Here is a 15,845-nt window from a genome sequence, read left to right on the forward strand (position 1 = left end):
GCATTTCACGGATGAGAGCAAGTTCACCCTGAGCCCATGAGACAGATGGAATGGGTCTGAAGAAGCCACGGAGAATGTTATGCTCACCCAAGCTTTGACGGTACATAGCTCAGTGCATCGTCTCTTTGATGCAGTGAAATTGTCCTGTCCCCCAAGCAGAAAGACACCCCCAAAGCATAAATGTTTCCACCGCCATGTTTGATGGTGGGGATGATGTTTTCATGGTCATAGGCAGCATTTCTCCTTCTCCAAATAGGGTGAGTTGAGTTGATGCTAAAGAGCTTGATTTCGGTTTCACCGGACCACAACACTTTCACACAGTTCTCCTCTGAATTATTCAGATGTTCATTAGCAAACTTCAGATGGGTCTGTGCATGTGCTTGCTTGCTTGAGCAGGGGGGATCTTGTGGGTACTACAGGATTTCAGTCATTCATGGCATAGTGCGTTACCAATTGTTTTCTTGGTGGTCCCAGCTGCCTTAAGATCATTGACAAGATTCTCCCGTGTAGTTCTGGGCAGATTCCTCACCGTTCTCTTGATCATTTAAACTTGCAAAATCTTGCATGGAGCCCCAGACCAAAGGAGATTGACAGTTATTTTGTGTTTCTTCCATTTACGAATAATTGCACTAACGGTTATCACCCTCTAACCAAGCTGCTTGGTGATGGTCTTGTAGCCCATTCCAGCCTCGTGTAGGTATACAATCTTGTCCCTGACATCCTTGGACAGCTCTTTGGTCTTGGCCATGGTGGAGAGATTAGAATCTGATTGATTGGTTCTGTGTACAGGTGTCTTCTATACAGGAAAAAAGCTGAGATTAGGAGAGCTCTATAAAGAGTGTTCCTAATCTCAGCTTCTTACCTGTATAGAAGACACCTGGGAGGCAGAAATCTTGCCGATTGATAGGGGGACCAAATACTTATTTCACTCATTAAAATGCAAATCAATTTATAACTTTTTTGAAATGCGTTTTTTCTGGATATTTTTGTTGTTATTATGTCTCTCACTGTTGAAATAAACCTACCATTAAAATTATAGACTGATCATTTTTTTGTCAGTGGGAAAATTTACAAAATCAGCAGGGGATCAAATACTTTTTTTCCCCTCACTATATTTACCTGCTGTGTGCAATGGTACAGAGCGACTCAAAACCTTATTTTCTGTGGTCCCTCCATGGCGCTCTCAGATCCTTCTTTTCTATTTGTGTCCCCATTGTAAGCCACTTGCTACGAGGACACCTGTGGGAACACTCCCGAGCTGGGCTGTGTGTGTGTCCATAGACACTCAATGCAGCTCAGCCTTGTCCATGCCCACTGTTCCCACCTCACAGAATTTGATTGACAGCAGCAGGAACCAATGGCTCCAGTCTCCGTGTCCTGTGAGGAGAGGAACAAAGAAAAAGTGCTGGATCAAGATAGGACCCAGGTAAGTATATAGGGTGAAGAGGGGGCGAGATTAGAACAGGGAATACATGTACCTGTATGTGATTTTTAATGCCCAGCCTTGGGTCGCGGGTGCGCGCCGCCGCGGGAACACACCTTCCCCGTTCTTTACCGTGGCGCTGTCATTGATCGTCTGCTAATATAGGGAAAGGCGATCAATGATGTCACACCTTTGTGGTTTGTAGTTGAACTGGAAGGACTTGTGTCTTTTTTCAACCTGACTAACTATGTAACGTCCAGCCCCACCCCACTACAATTAGAAGCACATATGAGGTCACACTTAACCCCTTCAGTGCCCCCTAGTGGTAACTCCCAAACTGCAATTGTCATTTTCACAGTAAACAATGTATTTTTATAGCATGGTCCCAAAAATGTGTCAAAATTGTCCGACGTGTCCGCCACGTGTCACGAAAAAAAAATGCTGATCGCCGCCATTAGTAGTAAAAAAATAAAAAAAAATAATAAAAATGCAATAAAACTATCCCTTATTTTGTAAACGCTATAAATTTTGCGCAAACTAATTGATAAACGCTTATTGTGATTTTTTTTTACCAAGAATAAGTAGAAGAATACGTATCGGCCTAAACTGAGGGGAAAGAAATGTTTTTTTATATATTTTTGGGGGATATTTATTATAGCAAAATGTAAAAAATATTGAATTTTTTTCAAAATTGTCGCTCTATTTTTGTTTATAGCGCAAAAATAAAAACCGCAGAGGTGATCAAATACCACCAAAAGAAAGCTCTATTTGTGGGGAAAAAAAGAAGCCAATTTTGTTTGGGAGTCACGGCGTACGACCGCGCAATTGTCAGTTAAAGCGACGCAGTGCCGAATCGCAAAAAGGGGCCTGGTCCTTTACCTGCATATTGGTCCGGGTCTTAAGTGGTTAAACCACTTTACAAACAACCTAATGGCTGCAGTAGCAACCATGAGCTTGTTTCAGTTTAGCTCAGCTTGCTCCTGACTTTTCTGTACAACCGATTTGGGCAGCTGTAGATCCATCCAATCACTTTTATGTGACTTATTGGTGGTGGCACCCCCTGGCCCCCTGCCAGACTCCCTGTTCTGTGGTTCCCAGGCTCTCCTGCTACTCCAGGGAGCCTGGGACCACAGCAAACACTGCCAGGATGGCAAGCAGAAAGAGATTAGGGAAAATCGATTACCCATTTACGTCTGGGGATGCAAATCCTGAAGCACTGATCTCTGAGCATTTCGGATTCACAGCCTTTAAAATCCTGGTATTTTATGAAAAGCCAAAAGACAGGTACAGATGCACTGAAGAATAGGGCAGGAACATTGGAGGGCTAATAGTCCAAAAAGAGTACCCATCACCTGCCCAATGCCATCATAGAGGTGAAAAGGATGATAAAAGAAAATACAAATAAACACCTGTCACCTCTGTGCACACATACAGTAGGTATAGAAAATAATCTCTCCCGCCCATGGTCAGATGAGACTAACATTTTATTATTTGGCCACATATATGTGTATGGCCAGCGGGAACAGGTTAAGGTATCCGTGACTGCAAAAGCCTAATATTTGGAAATCCTGGTTGAAGTTCTGACCCTTTCATAAAATCGGGCTACAATGGCTTGATTACATTTTTAAGAGACAAGTGTGTCTTGCCTACAGTCAAGTATGGTGGTGGGAGTGTCATGGTCTGGGTCTGCATGAGTGCTGCTGGCACTTGGGAGCTACAGATTGAGGGAACCATGAATGCCAACATGTACCGTGACCTACTGAAGGAGAGCATGATCCCCTCCCTTCGGAGACTGGGCAGCAGGGCAGTATTCCAACATAATGACCCCAAACTCCTCCAAGACGACCGCCGCCTTGCTAAAGAAGCTGAGGGTAAAGGTGATGGTCTCACCAAGCATGTCTCCAGACCTAAACCCTATTGAGCATCTGTGGGGCATCCTTAAATAGAAAGTGGAGGAGTGCAAGGTCTCTAACATCCACCAGCTCCGTGATGTCGTCATGGAGGAGAGGAAGAGGACTCCAGTGGCGACCTGTAAAGCTCTGGTGAACCCCTTGCCCAAGAGGGTTAAGGCAGTGCTGGGGAAAAATGTTGGTGGCCACACAAAATATTGACACTTTGGGCCCAATTTGGACATTTTGACTTGGGGGTGTTCTCTTATTTCTTGCCAGCGGTTTAGACATTAATGGCTGTGTGTGTTGAGTTATTTTGAGGGGACAGCAAATTTACACTGTTATACGAGCTGTACACTCACTACTTTACATTGTAGAAAAGTGTAATTTCTTCAGTGTTGTCACATAAAAAAAGATATAATAGAATCATTACACAAAATGTGAGGGTTGTACTCACTTTTGTGAGATACTGTATATGCAGTTTGCTAGATTGCCATGTTACACAATGATGCATTAAAATTGGTCTTCCACCTACTGTATTAAATCTTTCCAAATAGCTGTCATCACCCAGCAGTACGTAGGCCTTCAGTAAATATTCATAGTAAGAATCTATTCCTGCACCCACACCGCTGTCTTAAAAGAGAAAATACATTTTTTTTATAAACATTTACAAGAAAATATGGTGTAGACAACAGGTCATAAACAATGTAACCATCTATGAAGAACTTTTGCTTATTCTGATGTCAGTTTTCTAGAAGACAAACTAGAGGGCCTGTATGTACCAATACAAGACTTAATATTTGGTTTAAATAAAACATGCTATTTCATATTTAAATATATATCTGTACTTAAGTATGATTTTTTTAAAGACAGGTTTGAAATATTTATGATAGTAAGCATAAAAAGTTACTGGTATTTAGCAAAATTTCAAACAAAAAGAATGGCCTTATTGTGAAAATCTATTTAAATAGGAAAGGCACACACCATAAAGTGTCATCACTTCACTGTATAAAAAAAATGTATTGTGAAGGAAGAAAAAAAAACCACAAACAAAAAAAGGTTAAAAACATGAATTGGAATGTATACAAATCTGTAATAAGACACCAATATTCAAGCATAGAAGCAGATGTTGTCTTTCATCCAACGTGTTTCAAAGTAAACAACTTTCTTCAGGGGTGGGTTTCAACAGACATATGCATATATCTACAACATTATACCAAAAAATTATATTAAGGCAAGTATTGTACATGGAAAAAAAAAAAAACATTTTATATATGCCAGTTAAAATTACGTATTTGTTGTAGACAATTATCGTCTTTGTAGTTAAAACCAAAGTAGAGAAAAGAAGGTAGTGTGCCTCAATGTTGAGCATATGGATGATGGAGAAAAATTATGTTCTATTAAGAGGTATCTCTAAAGACCTATATGAGCGGGTTGCCAGAGGGGTAGGTACAAAGACACTGGGCATAGCAGAAGGGCAGAAAAACCTACAAGCTGATAGATAGATAGATAGATAGATAGATAGATAGATAGATAGATAGATAGATAGATAGATAGATAGATAGGATATCTCATGTAAATCTAGTATCATACAATAAATGTTGTATATCAAATTATCCTAATTTTTTTTTTTTTTTATTATTTCATGCGGTCAGTGTCATTGATTTTACTTATAAATAGTGGGGTTTTTTTACATTCTTTTTTACTTATTTTCCGATATCCTTTGGTGATGTAACAACATGCTTGAGTTGTACCGTGCGGCAGGACCGGCAGGCAGGACCGGGTGTTTTTTTCCCACTGAACGGGTGTGTATGTCGGATGACTCGGTTTGTCACAAACCGAGGATCTGTAGCGCTGCATTTCCGACGTGTGGAAATGATACATGTGAGATAGTTGTGAGGCCAGGTAGTAGTCTTGTAGGTCCGGGAGGGATACATCCCCCATATCCATTGGATTCATTAAGATTTGCCACGCTAGTTTGTGTCTACCATTACCCCAAACAAAAGAATTAAGAATGGCTTCTGTGATACATTTGCCTATATGTCTCAGTTTACTGCTCCCTGCTAGCCATATGGGTAGAGGTAGAAAGGAATTTCATGTGATTCATTCCTCTGACAGGTTATTGACGTGCTAATGTCCCCTCACTATTTCTAAAGGTTAATTGATCTATTGTGTTGTGTGAAGGAGAGCTGTGTTTAAGTGGCTTGTGTTAATTATTCTGATTGCTTCATTGTGGTAATTATCTCTCTATATGCGGGGTCGAGCGGTCTGGTTGATGTATTCAGTACAGCTAGTGCTCAGCGTCATTGATGTCATTGTCTAAAGAAAATGTGTTTTCAGCATCGGCCCCGTCGTGTCTACCTAGTCATCTGTATGGAAGCCCCAGTGTGAGGGGGGCGGAGATTTGTCATTGTAACAGTTTTGGAAATGACATATAAGCTGTGTGATATAACATTAAAGTCTGTGTTGTTCAAGCAGTAAGCTTGTCTCATGTGTGGCTTTCTGGGCGATTCCAGGGATATCGTGGAATATTGGGGTGATTTTCGTTATGGGAAGAAGGGAACGTTGACGGGGATATCATACCGATACCGTCACAGCTTCCATCTGTTTAAAAAGTTTTAAGGGGATATATAGGGGGGCATGCCACACTAGGTATAGGATCTTGGGTAGTATGATCATTTTTATTAAATTTACGCGTTCCATCACCCCCAAGGGTAGTCTGGACCACGTCAGCGTTTTGCTCTTAAGTAATTCAAACAGGGGAGCTACATTCATGGGTGCATAGTCAACTAGGTCCCTAGTCACCTCCACCCCCAAATATTTAATTTTGGATACCCTAGTGAGTGGTAGAGGGGGGATTGTGAAAGGGGGGGGGGGGACACATCTATTGGAAGAATTTGGGATTTGTCCCAATTTTTACGCAGACTCGAGTATCCCCCCCATTTGTTCAATTAATTGTAATGCAGCTTGGAGTGATGGTCCCTGGTTCGCTAGATATAAGATGGTATCAGCATACATTCCTATTTTATGTACAGTGGGGCCTCGCCGCAGACCCTGAATGTCAGGGTGGGCTCTGATTGCAATGGCCAATGGCTCAGCTGCCAACGCACATAGCAAGGGGGAAAGGGGACACCCTTGTCGGGTATCCCTCTCTAATGGAAACTGTTTTGAGAGCCATCCATTCACAAAAACTCTCGCCCTGGGTGTCTGATACAGGAGCTGCACCCATTTTATAAAGCGTGACCCAAATCCATAGCTATGCAGACATTCCCACAAAAATGGCCATTCCACAGAATCAAAGGCCTTAGCTGTGTCCAACGCCACCACCACCCTCGTCCCAGAGTTATCATGTCGGGCTTGAATATTCATGTACAGACGCCTGATGTTCATAGCTGTGTTTTTCCCCGGCATAAAGCCCGTTTGGTCCGAATGAATTAATGTTAAAATAGCAGTGTTTAACCTTGAGGCCATAATTTTAGCTAAGATTTTGATATCTACCTGAAGGAGTGAGATAGGCCGGTAGGATTCAGGGTAGTGTGGGTCTTTACCCGGGAGAACTATGATTTGGGCTTCCTGCATAGACTCGGGAAGTGAGTTCTGATCAAAGATTGACTGATATAAAGCTTTCAACTTGGGGACCAAAATGTCCAAAATGTCCATCCCTGGAGCCTTAGATTTTGCAAGCTGGGCAATTGCCTCTGCAACGTCTTGCCCCATGATAGGTGCATCAAGAAGCTCAACTTGCTCTCGATTCAGTCAGGGGAACTGTATGGTAGATAAGTACGAGCGGATCTCCCGTCGCGTGTACGTGCTCTGGGATTTGTATAGGTTACCATAGAGCTGTCTAAATTGACCTGCTACTTGCCCTGGGTCTGTTATAGTATGTACGTCTGGGTCACAAAGCGACACCACGACTGAAGAAAAATTATTATAAATAAATTAAGCACTAATTACAATATAGTAATTACAATGTAGCAGTCAAACAATACGTTTGAACACAATATTGTGTTTGCAATTACTATTTTGTAATTAGTGCACAATTTATTTATAATAATTTTTCTTCTTTTTTCTTTCTTTCAGTGCCTCAATGGTTGTTGGCGATCATTTTTTAGATTGCTTTTATTTAGCAACAATACCTTTTTGTCTCTGCAATATCATTTTTGTCCTCTAGGGGGAAAATATATGCTTGATATAATCTCTATACACTTTAATCACACATAGGAGATAGAGCGGGACTCGGCGGTGCTCTGCCACCCGGCACGTGCAGCCACCCAGGTTGTATAACCTGAGGCGGACTTATTTTGCCCCCATAGCCCTTGTCCTCCATCTTGCTCCTCCGGCGGGCATGCGACAGCCGCCGGAGAAGCTGTGTGTGCCATTGGGTCACGCGCGCTTCCTCCTATCCCTATCCCACTGCGCTGAAGTCACATACATGCACGCGCGGCTCAGGAGGTATAGCAGAAGACAACACAGCCTGTGATACAACAATCAACGCGGATGACACGTTTGCTGTGCCAATTTCAAAACAGGCTCATAAATACCCCCAGATGAGCGTAGTCTTGGCATCCACACCATTCAGGCTGTGTGCTCTCCAAAACGGTTTGAACTTAAGGTAAGTCTTAGGTTCTTTATTTACCATGCTGTTAAGATACAATACTACTATAAATCTTGGTCCATTGGTAACCCGCTCGTATAGGTCTTTAGAGATACCTCTCAACTGCTTGCCGACCAGCCGCCGCAGTTTTACGGCGGCAGGTCGGCTCTGCTCGGCGAGAGCACGTAACTATACGTCACCTCGCCAAGCAGCCAATAGGGGTGCGCGCCCCCCGCTCGTCCCCGACTCCCGTGTGCATGCCCGGCCGGCGCGATCACCGCCGGGCTACCACGATTGCTCGTTACAGAGCGAGGAGCTGTGTGTGTAAACACACAGCTCCCGATCCTGTCTGGTGAGAAATGCCTGACCGTCCGTTCATACAATGTATGAACAGCGATCAGTCATTTCCCCTAGTGAGGCCACCCCCCTACAGTTAGAACACACCCAGGGAACATACTTACAACCTTCCCCGCCCCATAGTGTTAACCCCTTCCCTGCCAGTGGCATTTTTATAGCACGGATCGCTATAAAAATGACAATTGTCCCAAAAATGTGTCAAAAGTGCCCGAAGTGTCCGCCATAATGCCGCCGTACCGAAAAAAAAAAAAAAATGATCGCCGCCATTACTAGTAAATAAAATATTAATAAAAATGCCATAAAACTATCCCCTATTTTGTAAACGCTATAACGTTTGCGCAAACCAAACGCTTATTGCGATTTTTTTTTTACAAAAAATATGTAGAAGAATACGTATCGGCCTAAACTGAGCTCTATTTGTGGGGGGAAAAAAAGGACGCCAATTTTGTTTGGGAGCAACGTTGCACGACCCTGCAATTGTCGGTTAAAGCGACGCAGTGCCGAAATCGCAAAAAGTGCTCTGGTCTTTGACCAGCAATATGGTCCGGGGTTGAAGTGGTTAATAGAACATAATTTTTCTCCATCATCCATATGTTCAACATTGAGGCACACTACCTTCTTTTCTCTACTGGTTTTAATTACAAAGACGATACTTGGAATGATTTTCTGTTAAACGCCAAACAATGCATGCAAGTGTCTACAACAAATACATAATTTACTGGCATATGTAAAATAATGCTTTTTTTTTATGTACAATACTTACCTCAATATAAGTTTTTGTATAATGTTGTAGATATATGCCTATGTCTGTGAAAAACATACCCCTGAAGAAAAAATTTGTTTACTTTGAAACACGTCGGGTGAAAGACAACATCTACTTCTATGCTTGAATATTGGTGTCTTCTTACAGATTTCTTTACATTCCAATTCATGTTTTTAACCTGGTTGTTTAAATAAATGTATTTTTTCCATTATAATACTGTGCATTCTAAATATTTTTTCTAGATCTATGCCTTTAAAGTCCACTTAGGGGAATCCATTTCTTTTTTGTAACTTATATTGGATGTGGCATTTGATCTAGTAGAACACACCCACCGACCATTCCTTTTTTCTTGTCACCTCTTATGATGCAGCGTCCATTTGACGCAGCAGCTGTCCCCTGTTGACTCTAAGCTTAAGAACTGAGTGATCACATAACTGTTCATCGCTCAGTTCTTGGTCTCAGTTCAGCAACTGGCAGTCACTGCTCCCTGCTCTGCCCCTCCAGCGCTCACTGGAGCCCTGGGATGGAGAGGGGGCAGGCGAAGCAGGTTTTGGCCCTCAGCAGGAGCCAGCTGTTAATCAGGCAGCCAGCTGAATCCTGACAATGTTGTCAGGGCTGTTCCAAAGTCGGGTTACCGTTTTTTAGAGCAGGCGGTCAGCTCTTCAGACATAACAACCGATGCGGCTAAAAGCTGCTCGGCTGTTATCAAGGAGGAGCTAGAGGGGGCGTTCCCCCCCCCCTCCCACTGCTCTTCCCGGGCCTCCCCCATTCCCACTACTTCTGCCGACTAGAGTGAGACTGAAAGGATCCAGGCCCCTTGTAAATGCAAAAGCGACGTAACAATGTCACTTCCGATTTACTTTTAATGTAGCTCCAGCTAAAATAATAATTTTTTTTTTTTTTGGATAGCATAGGAAAGGGTTAAAACCCCTGTAATGTTTGTTTTGCCTGTCTATGCCCAGGTTCAGAAGATTTCACCTCACTTTCCTTCCTTATGACAATTGTATTTTGAAAATGTTGGGTTGTTGTAGAAACAAGGATTGGTGATAAAGCATCAGGGGAGACACCTTTTTCCCCATGATGACTTTTACAGGAGTAAATTTCCCTTCCTTGGGGTAGATTTCCTCTCACTTCCTGTTGTCCCCCTGCGTTCGTAGTTGGATGTTTGTAACCCGGGGACCGCCTGTATTCAGAATCGCAGTTTTTGGCGATCTGAATACTTTGAAGTGCAAAAGGAGGGATTTGGGGTCTTTTAGACCTCCAATCCCTCCATAAAGAGTACCGATCATCACCTATTACTGTCAGAAGGGATGTTTCCATTCCTTGCGACAGCAATAAAAGTGATCTTTTTTTTTTAAAGCACCCCTGTCCCCGCAAGCTTGCACAACAAAGAAAACGCACACGCAAGTCGCGCCCACATATGTAAAAGGTATTCAAATCACACGTGTGGTATCACCGTGATCGACAGAGCGAGAGCAATAATTTTAGCACTAGACCTCCTCTGTAACTCTAACCTGGTAACCGTTATTTTTGTTTAAAGCGCCACCTATGGAAATTTTTAGGTACCATAGTTTGTCACCATCCTACGCAATTTCAAAGCATGATATGTTGGGTATCTATTTATTCGGCGTAACATCATCTTTCAAAAAAATTGGGCTAACTTTACTGTTTTTTTTATTCATGAAAGCGTTTTTTTTCCCAAAAAAATGTGTTTGAAAGACCACTGCGCAAATACGGTGTGACAAACATTTTTGTCAGGGCATAAAACCGCTTTAATGGCTTGGAATTAGTCCTTTGCTGTCCATGAAAAAACAAATTCCTGCATCAAAGGTTTTAAAACATGAGTGGTTGCTAGATGAAAACAGAAATGTTCCTGATAACACAACGCATCTTTTTACACATCAGTGTCTGGTATGCAAATGGCATAAAAAAATAAAATAAAAAGTGTTCTCAAAATTATACAATTTTATTTTGGTGAAATCTTTAAAGTGTATGTATAAAAGCAACACCGATCTAAAGTTTGGTGCTAAATTAACAGTTTTACTTACCTTTGCGTACCCAATCTCCTGTATGAATATTTATTGTTACGCCAACTAAATTGCTACTACGTTGCCTTTTTTCCCAAAGAAAATCTAGCGCCTTTCGTGCATGTTCCTGTACAGGAAAAAATAAACTAAATGTAAGCAAATCATTCTGAAGTTACTCAAACTAAATCATCTTGACAAATAATGCTGGCTTACATTTATCTTTGCTTAGAGTTAACACAGCCATTTGCTAAATAGCACCTAGCCATAAAAAAAAAAAAAAATGGTTAAACCTTTCCCTCTTACTATACCAATGCAGAAAAATTCTCTCTACCTTTTTGGTGACCAATACAGTGATCAGTGCAATACAAATCCACTGATCACTGTATAAATGGCACTGGCAGGCAAGGGGTTAACGCTTGTGGTGATCAAAGGAACACAAACAATCACTAGGAACAGCTGATCTCTCTCCCCTCCCCTCCCCTGTCAGAATGGGGGAAACGCCATGTTTACAAAGGCAGATCCCCATTCTGCCTCTCTTTCCCGCGATCGCAGATGGCCCAGGGGCAAGCTCCCGTGGCACACGCCCGAAAAAGCCATTGAACGAACAGATGTACCAGTACATCGATTCACAAAGCCGAGCCATCTTACAGCAGTTTAACTGCGGCGGCTGGTCGGCAAATGGTTAAGTGGCATAGATTGGAATGGGTGAAATGAGTTTAAAATCAATGGGCTGCGATTGTAACACATTGTGGAAGACAGCTCTACTCTTAAAACTGGCCATGCAGTCTGCCAGTGGGTTTAACAAAAAAAAAGTGACCCAATTCTACCATCCACACATTCGAGGTGGATGAGGCAAATCCTCCCTGCTGCATTATTTTATTCTGACAGTGGGGAAGACTTCCCTGCTGCAAGACTACACTGATCTCCTGTAAACTGTCAGTGTGAGCTGTCTTCCCTGTACATCAAGGCAGTTTCACACTGACAGGAAGGCTCAATGAACTACTACAGAGCTCAACAGCATTGTAGTTAATCATCATGAGGATTACAAGCCAACAGCTGCAAAGGATGTCAGGTAGTTCATTCATACACAGAACACTGAATGAATGACGTGGTCATATGGGCGGAGCCCCGCGCGGCTGTGCCGTTTTCAAAAAGTATAACCTTGTACGGGAAACTTCTCCCTGTATTGCTGTCACATGGAGAGAGAGCAGTGGGGAGCGGCTGCAGCAGTGAGAACATGTTACACCATAAAATGAGTGTAACATGTTCCCCAATGGTGAACTTACCCATTCACACTACAGCATAGATTAAAAGGATAAATGTGTATGGCTAGCTTTACTAGTAGCGGACAAAACATAAAATAAAAAAATGGAGACAGATCAATTCCTCCGAGACACAACCAAAGCAGAATAGAATAGGCAATTTCTAAAAGGTATACCTCAAACACTGGTATTCCAGTAAAGCGACTGAGTGCAGCAAATTCAAGGATGAGGGTTCCTGCGCATGCAGTACATGTGTCAGTTTCTGTGCCCGTCCGTGCTTCTGGTCTTCTAACTCCAAACTTCAAATTCACCTTGCAGGAACGAGAGCACATTAAAAAATTCAAAAAAGGAAGGGAAATAATTAAATTGTAATACCTTCACGATTGGAGGCAAGTCTCCCCTTTAGGACCATACCACATTTTGCAGGTTTTGAATGTGTCAATAACTTTTAAGCAGCTCTGCTCACAAAAGGTCTCAACATTTGCATATGTTTTTTCAAGATACAAAGATAAAAGGTTTTATGAAAAACTATCTGTGTCTTATTAGCAGGAGAAGACACGTGGACAAAATATTTATAAATGTAGGTGTGTATGTAAAACTTTCCAAAAATCAATACTGTTGCATTAAAAAAAAAAAAAAAAAAAAAGTGTATACATACATGATATATACACACACAATACTGTCCTATGCTCAACAAACAAGGGCGTATATTACGGATGCGAGGGGATTATAATTTTATTCACACCATGATCCAAGTTCAAAGGGGGTGTCATTTATTGATGATAAAATAAAAATAAAAAAATATGTGGCTTAGCAGCTATCACTCCTGCCTTGCAGCAGAGGACCAGGACAACAATTGCATGGAGTTTGAATGTTCTCCTTGTGCTTGTGAAGGTTTCCTCTGGGTATTCTGGTTTCCTTCCAAACACCTGCTGATAGGTTATTTTGCTCCTGTGTAATATGGCACGGTTTGCCTTGCTAAATAAACCTATTATGAGAAAAAGTGTTTTTTTTTTTGTTTGTTTTTTTAAACAGTCCAGTGAGTTTTTTTTCTTCTGCATCAAACACACGTGGAAAGTAGGTTACAGTATATAGTCTTCAATGGCATAGTTCACACCAGCGCTTGCAGTTTCAGTAACGCTGTAAAATGCACACTGAAAACACACATGTCCTTATTTAAGGTTAAGAGAAAATGCACTGGACTGCATCAAAAACACACCAAAAAACGTTTTAAACGTCGTTTTACCCACACATCATTTTAAATGACACAAAAAAACGACGTTTTGAAAAAACGACATAAAAAATTGAAGCATGTTCGAATTTTTTTTTGTCGTTTTTCAGAAGACATAAAACAACGTTTTCCCCACACACAGTCATTTTAAATGACGTTTTTAAAAATGTCGTTTCTTTTTCATCACAAAAAACGACCGCGTGTACGCGGCATAACACTGGCAAATTAGAAAATAAAAAAGAAACAAAAATAATATGTCAGTTTCAACTGAAACATGCACACTTAATAATGCTATTAAAATACCATTGTTTACATCTCCTAATATGTTAAATTAAAATATGTAGACTTATTTTAAACCAGTGCAGATGGATTAGCCATCATACAGTTTTCTGAATACTTAGACATACTCTTGGATAAGGAAGACCACTTGTAGTGTTGAAAGCTGGAAGGAGTTTGTAGCCAAGCTCTTTAGCCATATGCAGGAGTTCATCATTGTACCAAGTCATTTGGTCTTTTTCTTTCAGCATCAGAGCAACAGAGTGTCCACCAAGGAGACCACTGAAATGTAGGAATAAATACCGATAAATACTGCGCAGGTTTACCCACATACAAAATCTCCACCATCCAACAGTAAAGGACATCCATATGCGCACACACACACACTCCGTTGTGAGAAAGTACAGCCAGACAGGTTATATTGAGGGGGGTGAAAATGAACCCCCTTTCCCCCCCCTTATTGGTGTGCAGGACCCTCTGCACTCTCATAAAATAAACCGCCTATTTTGAGGGAATAACGATGAGTGAGACATGTAGTATCTTTCAGTACTTTGTTTTAAGATTGCTCTACCGTGCTATGTTTAGTTGTGTTCACTGTTGTCTAATATTATATGCACCACCATTCATTTGTGTATACAAGGAACTTTTAGGCCCCTTTCACGCAGGCAGGCTGTTCAGGTACGCCAGTCAGTTTTTTTAGGCGGACCTGAACAGCTCCGTGCAAGTCTATGGTGCGACGGACGTCAGCAGTGACATGTCCGCCGACATCAGACCCGTTAAAGTCTGCCGGATGGAAACCTTATTTTTCATCCGTCTGACGGATCGGATGAAAACGAACTCTACGGTCGGTCTTCATCCGATCCCCCATTGAGGAGAGCGTTGCTCTGACAGGTCGGTCCCTGCACAGTGTGCAGAGACAGGCCTGTCATCTGCCTGCTCAGCGGGGATCAACAAAGCATTCTAAAGGTGCTTTGCGGTTCTGGGGCTTTAAATTGTGCTGCAATCACGGCAAACTGCATTGTGTAATGCTTGCCGCCCAAAAAAGGATCAGGAGCTTCTTTTGGGCGACAACCTTTGTGCGATGCAGATTGCAGCACAACACTCGCAGCAAAGCCACACTGCATTTTTAGGTGGCATTGAAATTTATGAATGGCATCTGAAATTCGCATTGTGCGATTTTTCGTTTGATCGAGCATTTTGAACTCGTAGGCAGAATCGCTCCGATTCTGCCCACAATTACAAACACCCAGGTATGAATGGAGCCTTACTAAGCCCCTGTTCAGAGAGGTGCAACTTGTCATGCAATGTGACAGTTCATATGACAAGTCGCATCCCATTGCCAGCAATGGAACCGTGCATATCTCTGCGACTCATGTCGCAGAGATGGAAAAGGCTCCTGCACTACTTTTTACCCATTTCATTGTGAATTGCATAAACTTCTTTTAAATGAAGTCGCAATGAAATTGGCAGTGCAAAACACACTGATGTGGGGCTTTAAAAAAAGAAATAAAAATCACACTGCAGTAGTGCGACTTCAAAGCCACACCGGTATGAATCGGCTCAAAGCCAAATTTGGCGCTGATTTTTGTTATTTAAGCTAACCATTCCTAAAATAAATATAATTTATTGTTTTCAGCAAAGCTAAAAACTGAACTCTACTTTATTTCAATTTAGTCAAAACATTGTTGATTACTGGGGATGATTTATGATAAAGTAGAACAAAGTGAAGTTGTGTAAAGCAACCAACTTCCAGTATTTTTCCTTCTATTTGTTGCTGTGTTCCTGCTCACGTTTTGGGCGTTTCCACTTGTCGCACTTAGGGCAGCCTATTCACTTTAACGGGTTTCCCTACACAGTACAAAGAACCTTTTTGGGTGTGGCGCGTTTTTTCACTGCACGCTTGCCATGTGATAAAATGCACATTTGCCAACTATGGCACCGCAAGTACGACAAACATTTGTAATACATTTCAGAAACAGGCAGCAAAACTGTGTGCGGTCGTTCATTCTGGAAACGCCACGCG

At 41.8% G+C, this 15,845-nt stretch overlaps 1 protein-coding gene across 2 annotated transcripts in view; it reads right to left on the reverse strand.

Annotated features, from left to right (window-relative positions):
• The window catches only part of EDEM3 (ER degradation enhancing alpha-mannosidase like protein 3), a 127,056-nt gene that overhangs the window by 73,064 nt on the left and 38,147 nt on the right, over positions 1-15,845 (reverse strand). For both annotated transcript variants that reach the window (XM_040359803.1, XM_040359804.1), the window contains exons 6-9: positions 13,954-14,104; positions 12,492-12,626; positions 11,075-11,180; positions 3,848-3,945 (exon numbers count right to left, since the gene is read on the reverse strand). In XM_040359803.1, coding sequence (XP_040215737.1) covers positions 3,848-3,945; positions 11,075-11,180; positions 12,492-12,626; positions 13,954-14,104 — 490 coding nt within the window. The remainder of the gene's footprint in view (positions 1-3,847; positions 3,946-11,074; positions 11,181-12,491; positions 12,627-13,953; positions 14,105-15,845) is intronic.

Source organism: Rana temporaria, chromosome 7, assembly GCF_905171775.1.
Source record: "Rana temporaria chromosome 7, aRanTem1.1, whole genome shotgun sequence".
Lineage (NCBI taxonomy): Eukaryota > Metazoa > Chordata > Amphibia > Anura > Ranidae > Rana > Rana temporaria.